Source organism: Rhinatrema bivittatum, unplaced genomic scaffold (assembly GCF_901001135.1).
Source record: "Rhinatrema bivittatum unplaced genomic scaffold, aRhiBiv1.1, whole genome shotgun sequence".
In the NCBI taxonomy this organism is placed as follows: domain Eukaryota; kingdom Metazoa; phylum Chordata; class Amphibia; order Gymnophiona; family Rhinatrematidae; genus Rhinatrema; species Rhinatrema bivittatum.
In genome coordinates, this window is record NW_021820783.1 from 7,218 (window position 1) to 24,163 (window position 16,946).

Below are 16,946 nucleotides of genomic sequence, written 5' to 3' on the forward strand. Positions count from 1 at the left end.
AAATAATTAAAGGAAAAATTTATGCAGCCTTCAACATTATTGGTTTTATGCTTCTGTCATTTTCTTGTTTCCTGTACATTAACCACAAATAATTTAGAAAAAAATGCAGCTCTTATCGTAATGCCAACAGTATTTGAGATTCTCTACCTTAAGTGGCCATTAGCTTAATGTATACTTCTTGAATGAATTATTGTTGGCTTGGTATCTTCCAAAAAAACCCAGACATTTTATAGAAACTACTTTCTAGATTTCAAATATTGAAAGAATGTAATTTAGTTCTAAGTAGTAAATTACATTTGTCCATTCTTACATGTGAAGCTGCTTTCTATCTGGAAATTCTATGATTCTATTAACAAAAATATCATATTAACAAATCAAGAGGACACTAATGAATATCATTTGTGGAATGTATTCTTTAATCATTACCCATTCTCAACAGGGGTAAAAACATCTGCATTGTTCAACAATGCGAGTACTTTTTACCTGGAATGTTCTGAGGGATTCCCGAGGGGTGAGTTTGGTTGGTAGAGAAAACAATGTGCATTGATTTTTATAATCAAAATTACCTGCATTGCAAATGAGAGAGTTATAATACAAGACTGCAAGAGGATAACTTTAGTAGAAACATAGATAAGCAAGGGTATTCCTTCTGTTCAGATTTCACCCAGAGATATTTACATCTATTGCTGGGTCTCCAAGAAACATTAAAAGCTCTTGATCCTCTCTACTTATTGCTCAGCTCTTCTCCTTCAGGAAGGCAGTAGGGAACAGAAGAGGAGGGAAAAGAGTAATTGTTTTCTGCTTTGCAGTTTCTGCAACATCTACTCCCGTTTCTTCCTCGGTAAAGGCCCAATTTTAAAAGGCAAGCATCCATAAAAAAAACGGAAGTTACGTGCGCGGCCGGGCCTTGCGCATACCGCACGCATTTTAGAACGGGCCCAGCCACACGCATAACCCCTGCTACACGCAGAAATGCCGGGCCCTGCAAAAGAGGATGTGGTCTGTGCGGGGAGGGGCGGGGCAGGGGTGGGTCGTGACAGCGCCATTAGCCGCTGTCCCGAGGAAGCATGCGCCGGCCTTAATTGGAGCGGACTGGAAGGGAACTGGGCAAAGGCCCGATTGCGTCGCTGTGCGCACTTTAGAATATCTCCCTCCCCCCCCCCCGTACGTGCAAATCGCGGGCTGCCCACATATGCGTGTGCAGATGTTAAAATCCAATGCACATGTGTGCGCGGATATCACATTTTACAACATGCATGCGCCGTGTGCATGTTATAAAATGATTGCGTCCATGTGTGTGTACCAGGAGCCATGCGCATATGGACGCATGCGCGGATCTTTTAAAATTGACCCTTAAGCTTGCAGGAAACAGAAGGGGAAGTGTAAACCTGGAACACACTCTGTGTCCAATGCAATAAATCAGGGCAGAAAATGGGTTCCCAGTGTTGAGCACCCACTTTCCTAAGGCGCACCCAGCACCTCTCCTGGGCCAGAGTTGGAATATTTAAATGAAGGGTAGCGCTGCCAAGGAGGCTCTAGGGACAAATGTGTGCCCCTAGCACCTCCTTGGCAGCAGGCACCTAGGAGAGGTGGCTATCAGCGAGTTACGAAAATGGGCGTTCAATTTTATGAGCGTCCCCTTTCCTAACCTGACCGCAGCACACTTTTTTTTTTAAACCTTTTGGTTCTTCTGACTTAATATCGCCACGATATTTCTGTACATCCTCCAACTTAATATCATGGCGATATTGTCAGAGGAACGAAAAAAAAGTATGCCGCAGTCAGGATAGGAAAAGGGCTGCTTAGAAATTAACGCCTGCTCTGAGAAGGCATTAATTTCTGAGCATAAAAATGTGCGGGTCAGGTGCACTTTTTTTTTTTTTATCAGGGGAGAATAGCTAATAGCTTCATCAACTTGCATTTGCATGTGATGAGCGCTATTACTTTCGCAAGGGGTTAGACGTGTTTTGGATGCGCTAATCCCCTTATAGTTTAAGGGGTTGTGGACGCGCATCCAAAACACATGTCCAACCACAGGTTAAATATTGTGCTCAGTTAGGCACACTGTTTTGCATTGGTCCTCTGAGAGCAGCATATGGGGAGAAACTGGAAAGAGGTTCATCACAAACAGCTCAGTGCACAGCTGTGATTCTAGGACTTGGGGCTCAGCTAAGGGTAGAGTAAGGGTTAACAAGTCAGGAAGCTGTAACTTACAGGGAGAGGGAGCAAAGTGTGTGCTGGGGTCAGGGTAGGAGGAAGGGAAAGAATGCTGGCATCATCCATCTCTTGAATGGGACTGATGCTTGTGAGGGTGGAGAGAGAGGATGTGGGTTAGCAGGAAATGGTGGTAGAATTGAGAAAGTTGTTATGTAATATTCCTTGTCCTATCTCCCCCTCAGCCCCTCCCCCTCCACTAATTAACAGAACCCCAGCTCCCAGGGCTGAAGTTGTGAAAGAGTGTTTTTGTGAGTCCGGGAGAGTAAAGACAGCCCTGGGATTTTGCTGGTGGCACAAAACCAAGAGGTGTTTAAATAATGCTAATATTTTACCATTAACATGGTCATTTAAAACAGTATTTTCAACTGTGTTGTTTTAAGAACATAAGAAATTGCCATGCTGGGTCAGACCAAGGGTCAATCAAGTCCAGCATCCTGTTTACAACAGAGGCCAAACCAGGCCACAAGAACTTGGCAAGTACCCAAAAACTAAGAAGATCCCATGCTACTGATGCCAGTAATAGCAGAGGCCATTCCCTAAGTCAACTTGATTAATAGCAGTTAATGGACTTCTCCTCCAAGAACTTAGCCAAACCTTTTTTAAACCTAGCTACACTAACTACACTAATCATATCCCCCCGGCAACAAATTCCAGAGCTTAATTGTGTGTTGAGTGAAAAAGATTTTTTTCTGATTAGTCTTTAATGTGCTACATGCTAACTTCATGGTGTGCCCCCTATTCTTCTATTATCCGAAAGTGTAAATTACCGATTCACATCTAATCGTTCAAGACCTCTCACAATTTTAAAGACCTCTATCATATCCCCCCTCAGCCATCTCTTCTCATAAGAACATGCCATACTGGGTAAGACCAAGGCTCCATCAAGCCCAGCATCCCGCCTCCAACAGTGGCCAATCCAGGCCATAAGAACCTGGCAAGTACCAAAAAACTAAGGGGCAGATTTTCAAAGGGTTATGCACGTAAGATACGCGTGTAACCCCTGAAAAGCTGCCCCTTCTGCACCCTGCAAGATAGGCTCGGCGGCACGCACAAGCCCCGGGACATGCGTATGTCCCGGGGCTTTCCTGGGGGGGCATGTCGTGGGCGTGTAGGGGGGCGTGCCGTGGCCGGTGCATCATCGTGGGGTGTTCTGGGGGGCGGGGCTGCAGGTGTGGTTCCGGCCCAGGAGCATTCCGGGGGCGTGGCCGCAGCCTCCGGACCAGCCCTCGGACCAGGACACGGCATGCCGGTAGCCGGCCGGCGCGCGCATGTTACGCCTGCCTCAGGCAGGCGTAACTTGTAAAATAAAGGTAGGGGGGAATTAGTTAGGGCTGGGGGGTGGGTTACATAGGGGAAGGGACAGGAAGGTGGGCAGGGAACGGAGGATGACTGCGCGGCTCGGCGCACGCAGGCTGCCGATTTTGTGCAGCGTTGCGCGTGCGTCAACCCTGTATTTTGTAACATGCGCGCGGTAGCGCGCGTGTGTTATAAAATCGGGAGTAGATTTGTTCGCGCCGAGTTGTCGAAGAAATCTACTCCCGCGCGCACCTTTTAAAATCTACCCCTAATTCTATTCCTTGCTACTGTTGCCAGTATTAGCAGTGGCCATTTCCCAAGCCAACTTAATTAATAGCTGAACAGCCGTAACCTCTTCAGCCTTTCCTCATAGGAAGCTGTTTCATCCCCTTTATCATTTTGGTTGTCCTGCTCTGTACCTTCTCCATTGCAACTATATCTTTTTTGAGATGTGGAGACCAGAATTGTACACAGTATTCAAGGTGCGGTCTCACCATGGAACGATACAGAAGCATTATGATAAGTGTGGAAATCCACACACTAGCATACCCTAGTAACTTTTTCTGATTTTGTTTTCCAGGTTGTGGAAAGATATTTGATAACATTACCTGTTGGCCCTCAGCAACTATAGGGCAAACTGTGGTGATGCAATGTCCAGTATTCTTTGACATCTTTTCTGACATGCGAGGTAAGTGCACTTGTTAAAGTCCATTGTATGTAACTGTAGCTGCTCATTTTAATGCCCATTCTTTCTGAAATAAGGCCCCAAAATGAAATTTAAGGGCATTTGCTTTAAATTATACACTGTGGGTGAATTTTAAATGTTGCTCGTATTGAAAGGCCCATATATGTATCTGGGCTGAGCGCGAGCAACTCGTATTTTAAAACGGCCCAATTACACGCATGTATGCACATGTGCAAGCAAGTCAATGCACGGAAAAAGAGGATGAGTTAGGGCGTGTCAGGAACTTTACGGGGTGGGACCAACATTTGCACATGTAAATCCGGATTTTATATCCCATTCCCACACACAGTGTGCGCCGGGCTTTTAACTGCAGTTATTTACGTCTGTTCTTAATTAAGTCTAATCTGAAGAAAACTTGTTTTAGGCCTAAAACAACTAGGTGAGGAATATGGGTAAACTGTGTGTGTTGTGGGGTGGGGTGGGGGAGAGTGCAGGCTAAAGAGCCAGTCTGGATGCCCTTGAGATTGACTGGGCAAACAGGTAGACTAATAGGTCAAACTGGCCATTTTCCTTCAAGTGCGCATGTTTTAAAATATAAAGTATGTCTGTACTTTCAACTTTTCTAAAATACCGATTATGCGAGTACAGGCTTCTTACTCACACATATATGATTATTTGTATGCACATATCTCTTTGAAAATATAGCCCTAAGTTTGTACCATGCAATGCTTCTTTGCCTGGTAGGCCTCAACTACCCCTTCCCCTTCCATGCAAGATAGCCCAGCAGAGTGTTTCCTCTCTATCTTTCTTTTACTCACTGCTCCTCTGACCCACTCAGTGAGGGCTAATAAGGCCACAGCTTGACAAAGGAGCAAAAGACTGTAGTAGAAAATGTGTACGCAAAGAAAAGATTAAACCTAATGTGATTACATGTGGCTGGACTAATGTTTTCTGACTGAGAGTGGGTCTAAAAGAGCCATGTCTTACAGTAGTGTTCGTGTAGGACTGGCAACACAGAGTACATAGCTTGCCCTACCTTGCACCGCCTTGCTTGGCGGCACCACACCTTGGACCCTGACCTAGGCCTCACTTATGGGCGAGATAGTGGCTTAATTATGAGGGAATTCCGGCATGGCCTTGAACATGGAGCCCAACTGCACTAGAAATCATATAATATGGAGACCAACTGCTCTAGAAATCATATAAATCACAAGTAACTCAGTTACTTAAAGGCACAGCCTATAGCTACAGGTTGAAAGTTTAAGGTCTCAATCACAGACTTGCCATTTAATAGCCACGTTCCATAGCTGACATTTGTGTGCATCTAAAGATATGCACCTGTACATCTGATGCATTATGTCACATGGGCCTGCAAAGACACTAATGATAGCACTGCCTCAGCTGTTTCAGAGGCAGTGCTGACATCGGACTGCTGACCTAGCCCTTCACTTAAAGCCTTTTGGAAATCACATCAAAGATAGTGGCAATGTGTAACTTCTCATAGGTCATTGGGGTGGCACATTACCGTACACCACTGGGTCCTGCTACAACTAGATAAGCAACCTGTCAAATCTCATGTACAGATGGTGAGGGCCTTGGTTATGTTAGCAGCTTGGGGAGGCTAGACAAGGATGCTGGGCTGACTATCTGAAAGCTGGATTGGGAATAGGATGCTGTCATGCCTTCACATGTTTTGAAAGCCACCTCTGGAATGGATAGGTCACAGTAAGTTGGGAGATGAATATAACAGCGCCAACATGTCACCTAATAAAAGGTTCCCCTCATTGAACCCAAGGCAAAGCTGTGTTTTAAGCTAAGGACCTAGCTTGACATGTTACAGGTAGCCATTGGGAAATATAGAGATGTGAGTGTGCTGCTTGGACCTTAGCCTGTTCAGCTCAGGGCTAGTCATGTTGTTCTGCTTTCTGAGGGTACATGCAAAATAGGCAGAGTAGTTGGTTAGTTCAAAAAGGTAGTAGCTGTTACACTCCTTATCCTATCTGTGGCCACCCTTAAAGCACCTAAGCTCCAGACTCCCAGGGAGAGAATCTTGCAGAATGGTCACATTCCAAGCAGAGTCGCCAACTTTCAGGTATGTTCTGGTTAAGGCTCTTGCTTGTCCACATGGCTGGGATGACTTATGGCCATTACAGCAGAGTAGATGTATAGAATGCATCTCCTATGGTGTATGACCATTTTGCATATTGTGGATACCCAGACCAAGGCAGGTGTTTTGATAGACTCTCAATCATCAACTCTGTGCACAGCATTAAGGCTGGAGAAGGGGTTGTCAGGCCAAGCCCTCATGAGCCCACAAACAGCCTCTATCCAAAGCTTGGCAATGTGCTAAATGTATAGGCCAGCTACTCCCAAAGGTAGGCATTATGGCTTGTTCAGTTACAGTGTGGTTATGTAGAAAGTCAAGAATTTAGGCCCACCTGAGTGCTGGAGGGGCCCCTGTCTTTAGCTCATATATGTTGTTATCATAAATGCCTTGGACAGATATCTGTCATGCTGCCAGGTGAAGACAATATTCTTTGAGGCGTAATGACTCAGACAACATCATTACAAGGTAGGACAAACTTGAGACAGACAATATTACTGGTTGATGATGAACTGTTTGGGAATATCACAATTGGGACTGGGTAGGTAACCTAAATACTGGAGGTCATCTGTTCCAAACAATGACAGAATACATATATGGGTCTGTGTGAGTTACGTGCTGTGTTAGCCTCTCTCTTTATCAGTGTCTGGGGGTGATGTAGAGCTTGTTCTTCCCTTACTTACCTGAACAATGCATACACCAGAGCATGTGTTGTATGTGCACACATTTAGCGCACACTGGCTTGTGACACAAGCAAGCCTCTGCTTCCACGCTTTGCAATGGATGCCTCTGATATGTGAATGTGTAAGATGGGGAGAAAATGGCCTCACGCTTTTTAACCTAATATTCTGCTTTGGCCTTAACCTGTGCATTAATAGAGTTGAGAGACATGGTTGGAGGAAATGGCAGTGTCTGAACTCCAATTTCATGGAGCAGTTTTCCAGATGAGAACATATCTGCCTGTAGTGTAAACCACTCCCACCCCGATACCTGAGGCTCTTCCACACAATAACTGGAGTGGTCCTATTTCTACTTGTATTTGGGGGTGTGCCTATTTGGAAGGACTTCAAATGCCAGGGAGGCAGTGGCATTTTTGAGTGTGTGTGTGTGTGGGGCAGTTTAAGATGATGTCCACTGAATTTGGGGATGCAGGGATGGCAGGGCCTCTGGTGCCCTCATGGCAACTACTATCAGGTTCTCCTGATAAAAGGGTGAGGGGAGGGTTCTGTGCCAGCATGTTGATGATAGCTGGGGGCAGGGATGGCCAGAGGCTGTGAGCATCCCTATCAGGGGTTATCTTTTTCTAGACAGATGACAACTTCAGCACTTATCTGTACAACCTATCCCAGTAACTACACGTAGAGCCTGCCATACAAGGCCCCCCCTCACTTGTGGCTTACTCTGCCATATATACAGGCTGCCAGATTAGGCCATCAAATTATCTGCCCCTAGGTAGCAGCATAAGTAATGGGTGCATAGATTGGGGGCCACAGCTCCAGCTGATTATAGGGGACAGGTTCAGCTACTAACAGGAGCCACATCATTTGTGCACTACGCAGCCTCAAGATTATGTATTTCTGTCTACTTACAGCCGGCTCAAACAATGGGACAGCTGCTGTGTGACAACTGAGGAGGAGTGATGGAGTTGTGTAAGATAGAGAATCCCCAGAGCAGACAGCTATGAGGCCTGCTGTTGCTTGGGACCAGGCAGACTTCCACAGACTGGCTGCTACCCCTGGTTTGTGGATCTGATGCCAGATACCTGAGGATGATCAGATGATCCTTGGCTAACAAGTATATACTGCATGCTAGAGTACCAGCAGAGTTCTACAAGGCCCAGACAGTCCATACTGAAAGAGTGCATTCAGCCTAAGAGCCAAGGTAGCAGAGTTCTACAAGAAAGCCCAGACAGTCCATGTTGAAAGAAGGCAGGAGGACTAGGACGAAAGAGCACAGCATGGAGGCAGGAGCCCCAGGAGAAGACACTGCAGCATGGAGGCAGCGGCATAATGAGGTGAGGCACCAGCATGGAGGCAGCAACATGATGAGATGAGATGAGACACCAGCATGAAGGCAGCAGCACAATGAGATGAGATGAGATGAGACACCAGCATGGAGGCAGCAGTAGCACAATGAGATGAGAAAAGATGAGACACCAGCATGGAAGCAGCAGCATGATGAGATGAGACACCAGCAGCAGGAGCAGAAGATGAGACATGATAAGCAAAGACAGCAGCAGGACCATGACTAGAGACTGCATCAAGGAGGCTGGAATATGGGCAGAGCATCGAGGAGGGCATTAGAAATAGGCAGCAGGACAACACAGGTAGACAGTAGACCATCCCCATCAGCAAGCCGGCACAGGAACTCTGTACAGAGGCCTGGCCTGGCTTGTTTCTAGAAGTCTTCTTTGATGTTTTTTTTTTCCCCTTTACATATACCATATCTTCAAGTATAGGGAATTTGAGTTAGGATGTAGTGTCTAATAGGAATAGGATCTGGGTCCAACTGTCATCTTATAGTCCAAATACACTTTTCACTTTGCTTGAGAATTTCATTTTTTGGCATCTCGATAAGCATTTCATTGATGCAGACCTCATTCTCCCAGATGCTTCTCAGTCTTGCCACCTCTTCTCTGAATTCTGCCACCTGTTTCTTGAGGAAATCTACCTGCATAAATCTTTCACACTGAGCCAGTTCCTCATTGTGATTCCAGACATCTGTCTGTACAGCAGTAGAAATACTGGCAGTGGTGATATATTTTCTGGCCACCCTTCACTTGTTGGGAGCTTTTGGTACCTGTTGAAAATCCTACCAACTTTTTCTCAAGTGTCTTGCAAGTAAAGATTGCTAGCCTGAAGAATTTAACTTCCACCTCCACACTCAGAATCTGTTTGTAGTTGCTATAATATATGAAATGTCTTATCTTATTCTTTCAGATTACAATATGTATTTATAAATCTATGGAGGTGGGTAGTTTAGTGTAGATCCCTGCTATGATCTGGGCTGCTAAGCAACCTCCCCACCAGCAGAGGCCCTTACAGAGCCATGCTCTTGCATACTCATTGCTACTATGACTCATCAAGGCCAGCCCTATTTAGCCCAGCCTTTCCCATAACCTGGAGCCTCTTCATCAAGTCACCTTGTCTCCTTGCATTGGCCTACCTTGCTTTCCTCGCTGCTGCATGGCCACTTTGATCTTCTTGCTCCTGATTTATCTAGTGGCCTCTTTGGCCTTCCAGCCCTGTCCTGTGGCCTCCGCTTTTCAGCCCTGTCCTGCAGCCTCCTCAGCCTTCTTTCCCTGCCTTGTGCTCTTCAGGCCTTCTTGTCTGTGTTATCTTGTTTTATCTAAGGATACTTGCTGTAATTTAGTTCCTTATTTCATGTGTTTTTGTTCATTGCTCAGTTCCTTTGGTCGAGTCCTAATCTCATTCTGTCCTTGTTGTCCCAGGCCTTGCCTCCAGTTATAGTCCTGTCTTCTGTTCTAGGCCTTGTTTCCAGTCACAACCCTGTCTTCAGTTTCAGGACTTGAAATAATTACCACAAAGATCTGATATGACACTACCAATCAAGCTCCCCAAGAAATTAACTTAATTATTTGTTCTATTTGTGAATGACAAAAATTTGATCTAAATCATTTACTAACTAGCCCCTTCTTTATTTAAAATAAAAACAACCCACCAGTACTTTCTCTGATGACTAGTAATATAATTTATCCAAATATATGATTATAATCTGTTTCCCTAAGATATCTAACAGATGTACTTTTTCTTCTAATTTTGGTCAAGGTTATTTTTGCCTTATTTGTGTAAGGCCACAAATTGATACTGATATACCCAATTATAATCCCAAACCCCTTATGTAGGCAGTACTCTATATGCACCAAGTTTGAATGAGGGCTTATATTGCAAATTACTAGTTGGCTCCTGTTATGCAAATTTTCACCCAGTCCCCTAATTGAGTTATTCTATAAACTTTTGATCTGAGAAAGGGGTGGGATGGAGTTGGGGTGCGGGTTGGGTGCATGGGAGGGGGGGAGGGGGGAGAACAAAGGAGGAATCTGATTTATTGCATTCTCAACCAGAAAGAGAGAAATTTCAAAGTAGCCTAATTTCCAAAGGGAAGAAAGGCACAAAAAGTACAATCAGGCAAACTTTCCTTGCAGAGAGCATTAGATTTCAAAAGATATGAATCTGTCAGGCAAAGCTTCAAAAGGTGCAAAACAAGAAACCTTCCCAGCAGCAAGAAATAGTTTAGTTCAGCAAATTATACAGATCCCACTTAATCAGCCAGCGCCAAGTCCTAAACTCTGCAGCATCTGCTTCAATAGCAACTCCCTCAAGACTGAGATTTGTCCTCCTCTTGCCTTTCTATTCATCTGTTTTTCAAGCAGCTCTTTCCAACAAGCCCTTTGATGAGTCACACTGCACTTCAAACTAATAAACCTTATTCAACTACAAACCAAGAAGGAAATGGATCTATCATACTCTTAACCAGAAAGAAAGAAATATCAAAGATACAATCAAGCACCCAAGCAAAAGGAAATAAGCTTGAAATAACACAATCAAGCAAGCAAGCTTCCCTGGCAGAGAGAATGTAATAATATCTTGAAAGGAAACATCACTTAAACAATTTAGAGGACACTTTTCAAGTCATTTACCTGGGTAGATGGGCTGTCTGATAATTGCTTACCCTTAACCCAGCTAAAAGTGTGTGCATACTTTTAGCTTCATTATGAAGTGGTGTTCCTCGGGGAATATTTATGCTGGGAAAGGAAAACAATGTGCATTGATTTCATTTTCAAATCTATGTGCATTATTTTCCATTGAATGGAACCCATAGAGAATACAGGTTTATAGGAAATGTTTATAGGAACTATGCACCTGTAGCAGTTTGAAAAGCAAAAGCACACTTGTACTTTCACCTTGAAAATGTGTTCAAAATCTGCTGGTGCGGAGTATCCACTGACTTTGCATCTGGATGGATTGTTTTTCTCCCATATTCATATTACTTTATTTTTTAACTCGGCTGTTCTCATCCTGGCCCTTGGGATCTGCATGGCCAGGCCATTTTTCAGGATGTCTACAATGAATATGCAAGAGACACAATTGCATGTGTTGCTCCCACTGTATATAGATATATCTCATGCATATTGATTGTGTATAGACTGAAAACTAGACTAAGATTGGGTTGAGAATCATCTGGGAATTTCCTGTGATATCTATTTCCTCAGTTAATCTTCGGTCCTTTATGCTCACATTTGATCTGTGGTAGACTGATGTCAAGGAAAATAGAATAATGTCTAAGCATATCATACATGAGGTGCAGTAAGAAAAATAAATTAGGAGAACACAGATAAATGATGCACTGATCCAAAACAGTAAATGGTTCCCATGTTGCCATTGCACAGTGATAAGGAGTGACTATTTCTTAAATTCACTGGGTTAATAACAATTTATTGACTTGTCCTTCTGGAACTTGTCCAAACCATTTTTAAAATCTTAATATTTATTTATTTTATTTATTTAGAGACTTTTTTATACCGAAGTATAGCAAAATGCCTTCACTCCGGTTTACATCTTAAACAACTTAATACATGTAACACTTCCGAATGCTAAATTTACAAGTTTACAATATAACTAGAAAACTAAAAACTAAAACTAGTTACATTTTGGTCTCAGTTAATAGAATATAATATAAGTCGGATATATCAAGAGAGACTCTGGAAGATTGGTAGAACATGAAATGTAATATAGATGTTTACTTTACGATGAAAGGAGTGTTAGTTGAGCTTTTAAGGTGAGAGGTGATAGAGGAGCGGACAAGAGAGCAGGAGGAAGGGGAGGGTTAGTGGAACAGAAAGGGATGAATCGGGAAGTAATAGGCCTTTTTGAAAAGCCATGTTTTTAAGCTTTTTTTGAAGAGTTTTTGCTCCTTCGTTAGTCTTATTTCGGGTGGCATTGAGTTCCATAATAAAGGGCCAGCTAATGACAGTGTTCACTCCCTTACTTGTGTCAGTTTAGCTGTCTTTATGGAGGGTATGATTAGTAAGGCTTTATTTGCTGATCTGAGATTTCTTTGGGGAACATGTAGTCTTAATGCAGTGTTTAACCAATCAGTATTTTCTTCATTAATTATCTTGTGGATTGTGCAAAGTGTTTTAAATTGTACTCTTTGTTCGATTGGCAGCCAGTGTAATTCGGCAAGAGTTTGAGTGATGTGGTCCCTTTTGCTTTTTCCAGTTAGGATTCTGGCTGCAGAGTTCTGTAATACTTGGAGTGGTCTTAATGTTGATTGTGGTAATCCAAGGAAGAGTGTGTTACAATAGTCTGTGCTAACGAAAATAAGTGCTTGAAGAACAGTTCGAAAGTGCGCTTGGGTTAGTAGTGGTTTTAGCCTTCTAAGGACCATTAGTTTTGCGTATCCCTCTCTGACTTTCAATGATATGTGTTGTTTGAGGTTGATTTCATTGTCAATTATTACTCCTAGGTTTCGAGTTTTTTCGGTTAGTTCCACTATCTGATTGTTTCTGAGTTTGATGGGATTCTGGATTAATTCAGTTGTTTTTCGTTCAAGGTGTATGAATTCTGTTTTTTCAATATTAATTACTAGTTCCATTTGGCACAGCAGTTGTTTAATTATGTCTAGGTATATCATTGCTAGGTTCAACGTTTTTTCAATTGTTTCATCTACTGGTAAAATTAGCTGAATGTCGTCCGCATATATGTAATGCATGATACCTAGGCCGGCTAAGAGGTGGCATAGGGGCAGCATGTAAATGTTAAATAGAGTCGCCGAAAGTGCTGATCCCTGGGGGACTCCGGTTTTTAGCTGGATTTTGTCTGAAATAGTGTTTTTTATCTGTACCTGAAAGAATCTATTGTTTAGGTAGGACCTGAACCATTCAATTGTTTTGTTTTGAAGTCTTATTTCTTCAAGCCTATTTAGTAGTATGTTATGATTTACTGTGTCGAATGCTGCTGATAGGTCTAATAATATCATGATGTAGTGTTTCCCACTGTCAAATCCACGTAATACATTGTCTGTTAGAGAGATAAGTAATGTTTCAGTACTATAGTGTTTTCTAAAGCCGTGTTGTGAGGGGTAAAGTATGCTGTTGTTGTCTAGATGTTCGGCTAGTTGTTTTTGTATCGTTTTTTCTATTAATTTAGCGAGCATGGGTAGGTTTGAAACAGGTCTATAGTTACTCAAGATGTTTGGGTCGCTGTTTTTTTTCTTCAGTATTGGTTTAATTATAGCCCCCTTAAGAGAGTCTGGCATAAGGCCTTCATTAAGTGATAGGTTAATTATTTTTGCTATAGTAGGGGAGGTTATGTCAGCTAGTTTTTTTATATCCATGGTGGGAATTGTGTCAATTTTATGAGGGGCGGGGTTCAAATTTTTTATCATGGATTCCACTTCGATTTGTGATACTTCATCAAATTTGGACCATGGTGTCACATCTCTTTTTTGCATCTTAATTTCTTGCTTTGTTGATATCAGTATCTTAGCTTTGAGGTCAGTTATTTTGTCAGAGAAAAACTGTGCGATTTCATTGTATTTATTCTCTTGAGGGGTATGGCGTTCCTCTGTTTTATCCGTAGTCAAATTTTTTACTATGTTAAATAGAGCTCTGGGGTTATTTGTAATTTTTTCAATTTTTGAGCTAAAGAATTGTTTTTTTGCTTCAAGAATTACTTTTTTGTAATAGGCTAGATGTTTCCTGAATTTGGTTAAACTTTCCTCTGATTTGTCTTTTTTCCACTTTTTTTCTCAGATTTTGTTTGACTTCCTTAATTCTCTCGTTGAACCATGGATTTTTTCTCTTAGGCTTCTGTATTTGTATTGTTTTTATGGGGTTAATGTCATCAGCCAGTTTACTCATGCTCGTCAGCCATTCTGTAGTTGCGGTTACACAGTCTTTGTGGTCAGAGTGTATTAGTGTTTCTTCTAATTTAATCTTTAAAGTTTTGGTGTTAAATGGATAGCCTAAAATAAGATATAGTGAAGATTCAATCTGTACAAATCACCATGCTCCAGGAACATGGTTCACTCTCTCTGGAAAATTTTACACAAAGGCTTGACTTATGAACTTTGAATTTTCCTAAAACTATGGGGGAATTGCCATTGGTGACTGTATAAAGATATTTTTCTGATGTTCTTCATGTTCTATCTGATAAGATTCTCTCCATTAATAATAATAAGATGTCTTTTCTTCCAATTTCATATCGCTCTTTAATCCAGGTAGATCAAGCAGTCACCAATAATGTTCCTATGGCAAATTTGACTGAATTTTTGGAGACAACAGGTCCAGAAATTATTGAAAGAACAACTCTTTGATTTCCGATTCTGACCTAAGTTATGTTATCTTTATATTTTCAAAATTTGAATGCTTCCTTTTATGGTCAGAACGTAAGAATTTTTCCTGATATTTCCAGAGTTACCCGGGAAAGAAGTAGAGGTTTCCTTGCTTTGAGGAAAGATACTTTAGATCTGGGAGCAACATTTATTTTACGATACCCATATCATTCTGATTTTTTTGTCTTTTTTTCTCCTGAGTAGCTTAAATCATTTTTGAATGCTAGGAGAGTATTAACTTCCAGTTCCCACGGTGCCTTAGATGTCGATTAATATTAATTTAAAGGCTCACAAGTGTCCTCTTGTTAATGTTATTCCTTTATTAATTTCTTTATCATCTCCTATTATTTCTCTCTGTCCCCATCATTGTAGTTTCTTTATTGTTTAGCGTGAGGAAGTTGTATTATGGAATGCATTGTATTCTCAAAAGATGGATAGAAAATTGTCTTTCTTTTTATCCTCCTTGTTTTTCCTTCCAGAGTATTTTCTGCTTTGCTGTTTTTCATGCATTTGTAAATGTTATGCATGCAAATGCATGTAAAACAGCAAATTTCAATAGAGGCAGATTTTTTGGTTCGAATATCATGCAGTATTTCCATGATATGCGATTATCGTTCAATAAACAGCGTTTTATGCATGATAAATGCTGTTTTTTTGTGCTTTAATTGCTTTTCGCAGCTTAGTAAATGTACCTCTTAGATTGTAAGCCATCTGGGGACAGAGAAATACTGACTGTACCTGAATATAACTACCCTTGAGCAACCAACTAAAAGGCATGAGCTAAATAAAAATAAAATAAAATAAAAATAAAGCACTACATATGCAGTGCTGTACAGGTATACATAAGAGACATACTGTGCTCTGTGGAGTTAACATTCTAATTAGGAGAAACATACATAACAAGCTAGAAGCTATGGTAAGTTCATTAGGGCTAGATTTTAAAAAGGTTACGCGCATAAATCCAGAGGATTTTCAAAAGGCCCAGCGACGCGCGTAAAGCCCTGGGATGCGTGTAAGTCCCGGGGCTTTACTAAAGGGGCAGGAAGGGGGTGGGGTGATCTGGGGGGGGGGGGGGGGGGGGGGGGGGGTAAGAGGCTCCAGGCACAGTGGCCATTTGCCGCTGTGCATGGGATTGCTCACCAGCATTCGGCCGGTGCACGCAACTTGCACCTGCCCAGAGGCAGGCGCAAAAGGGAAATTAAACATTTTTGGGGGGGTTAGAGTAGGACTAGGGGGAGGAAAGGTTAGGGGAAGGGGTGAGAAGGTCAGGCTAGGGGGGAGGGAACAGGGGAAGGCAGCGCAGCTCGGTGCGTGCAAGGTGCATAATTGTGCACCCCTTTGCGCACGCCGACCCCCGATTTTATAACATGCGCTCGCCTGCGCACACATGTTGTAAAAGCGAGCGTACATGTGCACGCGCCGGGTAGCACTCGCACTTCTTTTAAAATCTACCCCTTATTGTAGAAATGTGTTTAGGAGTTCAAAGCAGCCTCTGAAAGGTGAGTTTTTAGACGGGTTTTGAATGTGACTAGAGAATGGCTCTGATGCACTGACTTCGGTAATCTATTCTAAGCGTATGACACAGAAAGCTGGAAGGCACAGTGATGGAAACTGGTGGTGAAGGAGAAGGGCATTGATAAGAATGCAGCCATGCCAGGAAGATAAGCCCATATAGGCTCCTAGAAGCCTATCAGCATCTTCCGGTCGATGGTTGTTTTAGACAGATCTGCAGTGTAGAATAATGTATGTCCTTCCCACAAGACTTGAGCAGCGGTCTTAGTTTTAATAAGAATTTTCAATACTGGAGGCTATCGGAGCCACTTTAATAGGAACGTCTGAGGGAAGGCCTCATTCAGGGTTGACTGAGCAAGAACATAGTGATCTTGCTTAACCTCAAATGACCTAATAAACTATACATTTAAGAGTGAATTTTAGGAGTTGCTCGCTTTAAAAAGCCAATATATGTGAGCATATGGGCCAAGCACAAGCAACTCTTATTTTAAACCTCCAAATAAAGCACTTGTGCATGGAAAATCTGACAAGACCTAAGGAAAGATATGCTAATAATGTTTTCTTGTATAACCACTTAAATTTGAGAGTGCACATATTAGCACTAGGCTTATTTTAAATAGTATGTGCACACTTATGTGAATGTTTTAAAATTCCAGTATATGTGTGCTTACGCCCCTATTACAGAGTATAGTATAATAGTGGCTGATGAGTAAAGATGGCCGGCGCCATCTTTAAAGATGGCGCCGGCCATCCAGTGCTCCTACCATGTGACAG

The 16,946-nt window shown here is 42.4% G+C and overlaps 1 protein-coding gene across 1 annotated transcript in view; it reads left to right on the plus strand.

The window, feature by feature from the left end:
• Positions 1-4,093: 4,093 nt before the first annotated feature.
• The window catches only part of LOC115082132 (vasoactive intestinal polypeptide receptor-like), a gene marked incomplete at its 5' end in the record, with an annotated part of 152,367 nt that continues 139,514 nt past the window's right edge, over positions 4,094-16,946 (plus strand). Inside the window, one exon of the mRNA XM_029586389.1 lies at positions 4,094-4,201. Within this exon, the coding sequence (XP_029442249.1) occupies positions 4,094-4,201 (108 nt within the window). The remainder of the gene's footprint in view (positions 4,202-16,946) is intronic.